The sequence below is a fragment of the Frankliniella occidentalis genome, unplaced genomic scaffold (assembly GCF_000697945.3).
Source record: "Frankliniella occidentalis isolate FOCC.00 unplaced genomic scaffold, Focc_3.1 Scaffold345, whole genome shotgun sequence".
Taxonomy (NCBI): domain Eukaryota; kingdom Metazoa; phylum Arthropoda; class Insecta; order Thysanoptera; family Thripidae; genus Frankliniella; species Frankliniella occidentalis.
The window spans coordinates 46,130-49,023 of record NW_026267468.1 but is presented as its reverse complement, the minus strand read 5'-3'; the positions used below and the strand labels follow the sequence as shown (position 1 = coordinate 49,023).

The following is a 2,894-nucleotide window of genomic DNA, read 5'->3' as shown; positions in this document are numbered from 1 at the left end:
GTTGGTGTGCAAATATTGCACACTTGTTTTACCAGTGAAATCTCTATTGCCACGCCCGATCAGAAAGCGGTTGGTAGGAAGCCTAATTTTCCCTATTCAAGATTATAGGGCGCTAATTTGTGTCGGCATGCATTGTAAAGGCAAAGGAGCGCCTTCAACGCGTTCGGAACGCATGCCGTCGCCTTGTCCTGGACGTTCTACGTTATGACCATGTTACCCATCTATATACAGACCTGCACTGGCTCTCTCTGCAATAGAGACAACATTTTTATCTACCCGCAACGTCTCGATAAGTGTCTCCGTGCAATGAAGCGCCTGAGGGCTAATCCTCCAAAACAATTGAGGACGGTGCCTTCGCCACGCCTGCAGGCATCGGAGAAGATTGAGATGATCCTGCCCGTATGTCACGAAATCATCCAGCATTTTATTTATTCTGTAAGCTTGTCCTTGTAATTTGCGTACATACACGAGCTCTTAGGTACACAAAGCCAATCTTACGGTTGCCTCAACGTTGGACTAGTAAAGCCAGAGGTGCCTTCTGGACAGCCGCAATACCTTTATTGGATAATCTGCCTGAAGCTATTTTGAATTGTAAAACAATTAACACTTTTAAGAGAAAACTATTTTTGCACCTAATGTCAACTTGTTAACAACCCCTGTCCACTGCTCTAATAGGCGTTTCCGTCCGCTTGCTACCTCGTCCTCCCCGACCCCCCCCTCACCTGGCGCGGCCTCCCGTACTGCCAGTTTTTAGCATAAAAATTTGTCGGGTCGGTTGTCGTGATGGGCTAGTTTCAAACTGCTAGATTAGCTCTCTAACATATGGCGCGTGTATGGAATAACACATTCTATTTCATAGCAAAGGTCAGAAATGCAGACATAATAGATAATCGGATGCCATATCCGGCCCTTTTTGCGTTTGATCGCCGGCATACTTGAAAGCAGCCGATCCGCAAACACTAACACTTCGGCAGCGCCGTGGTACCGAGCGGGCCCAGGTCCCGGTGGTCGTGGGGTCGACCCCGCCCGGAGGCCACAAAATATTTTAACTTCGGAATTCGTGCGGGCAATTTCGTTTCGGAGTGCGGGACAAAAGTACGGGAGGCCGCACGGAGATAAGCGACGAAGCTTTAACATTGAGTTGGTGGGGGCTCAAAAAGCTATGACTGCCATGCATTTCTTAGCACCTGTACACAACCTCAAAATAAGTAAATAAATAAATAAATGTGTTATCATTTTTCCTGAACATAATGTTTGCTCCAGAATGATGTACAACAAGACTCTCTAGTCTTCTGTAATTAAAACCACTAAATATCAAATATCACATGTCTCTCCTATTCTCTGTGCTTACAGGCTTCACGGCGCGGCCGAGTCCATCTTCTGCACTACCGCCCTGTGCCAGATGGTTTTTACGCTTTTCGGCCTTGCCACCCCGCTTTTTCGCATACTAGGCAAGGTTGGTAGTGTCCTGCACCCCTCAGTGGTCTCGTGATTAACGTTTCGGAGGTGAAACTTGTGCTTCTTGAACTAGTTTTTATTCTACGCATACTGTAAATCAGTGTGTGATACTGGTTACGTGTATCATACCCCGAGGCAAAGGAAAAGCCTGCATGTTGTCTTAATGTTGTCTGAATCTTGTCGAGGGTGACGGTTAATTCGTAGGTAAAGCGCAGTTACACGGCAGGTCGTCGTCAATCGTCAGTCTATCGGTAGCCAAACGGGTGACCATCCTCATCGACAAACGGCAGACAAACGTCAGACAAACCACAGCCAGACCGCAGTCCATCGGCAGTCGATCCTCAGCCCAGTTAGACTGAGGATTGACTGCCGTTTGTCTGCGGATTGGCAAATGCGTTACCAGACTTTGGAGCCTCAGACAATCTTCAGACAATCCTCTGCAAGAGATGAAAATGAAAACAATCGTCTCGGCCGGGTAGCTGCCGCCGGCCCGGTACCGAACCCCGGCCCCCGGAGCGGGAGTCGGAGTGCTTGCTCCCTTGGCCAGAGAGAGGTCGATGAGAGACGAGATCGGCGAAGGCAGGTCACGGCAGAGTGAGATGGGGGCACCTTTACAAGGGAACCTTTTCAGGTGTAAATCTCCGATTTCGTTGAAACTTGGAAAACTTGTAGGTTATTTATGTAAGAAAAAGATGGCACTTGAAATTTTCCCTAAACCTGACATTTAGTTTTCCGCTATATAAGGTAGGAGTAAGGTGTTAGAAGAAAATCATTTTTGAAAAATGTAAAGCAGTGTTGTAAGGGGTAACTGGTCTAACAAGGGAAGGTTTTCCGGTGATACACTCAGATTTCAATGGCGCTTCAAAGTGTTGTTTTCATCCCTAGATTAAGTTTTGCATTGGTTTTAGCTGCCCGTAGGGAGTTTGAAGGTCGTTTTACGCGAATTTAATTGAAAATTCGCCAAACTTTTTAGCCTGATTATCAACTTTACATGCACGTATCTCAAGAACCGTTTGAGCTACAGCGCCCAGAATTTGAGGGAAATCATAATTTAGCACATTCTTTACCCGTAGAAAATTTGAACGAAATCGATTAGGGTCGCAAAAACGGGCCCGGAGAGGGGGTTGCGACCATAGGCCCCTTTTGGTGAACCCCATTGATTTGGTTCGAATATTTTTTATGGAAAGTACGAATTGAAAGATAATTACCTGCAAAATCTGGGCGGTGTATTATTGTATGGGGAGCGCGCTAACTGCGCGAGGTTTGCAGCTGCGCGAGGTCGGTGACTGCGCGAGGATTGCAACTGGGCGAGGACTGCAACTGCGCGAGGACTTTAACTGCGCGAGGACTGCAACTGCGCGAGGTAAATTATGCTGTTTGCAGCTGCGCGTGGTTTTCAACTGCGCGAGGTTTGTAACTGCGCAAGGTTTGCAACT

At 47.3% G+C, this 2,894-nt stretch overlaps 1 protein-coding gene across 2 annotated transcripts in view; it reads left to right on the top strand.

Annotated features, from left to right (window-relative positions):
* LOC127751107 (odorant receptor 82a-like) overlaps positions 1-2,894 on the top strand; it is a 74,200-nt gene that overhangs the window by 49,838 nt on the left and 21,468 nt on the right. Inside the window, exon 5 of one of the 2 annotated variants that reach the window (XM_052274171.1) lies at positions 1,354-1,456. The exons of the other annotated variant lie outside the window; for it this stretch is intronic. Within the exon in view, the coding sequence (XP_052130131.1) occupies positions 1,354-1,456 (103 nt within the window). The remainder of the gene's footprint in view (positions 1-1,353; positions 1,457-2,894) is intronic. 2 annotated transcript variants of the gene reach the window in all.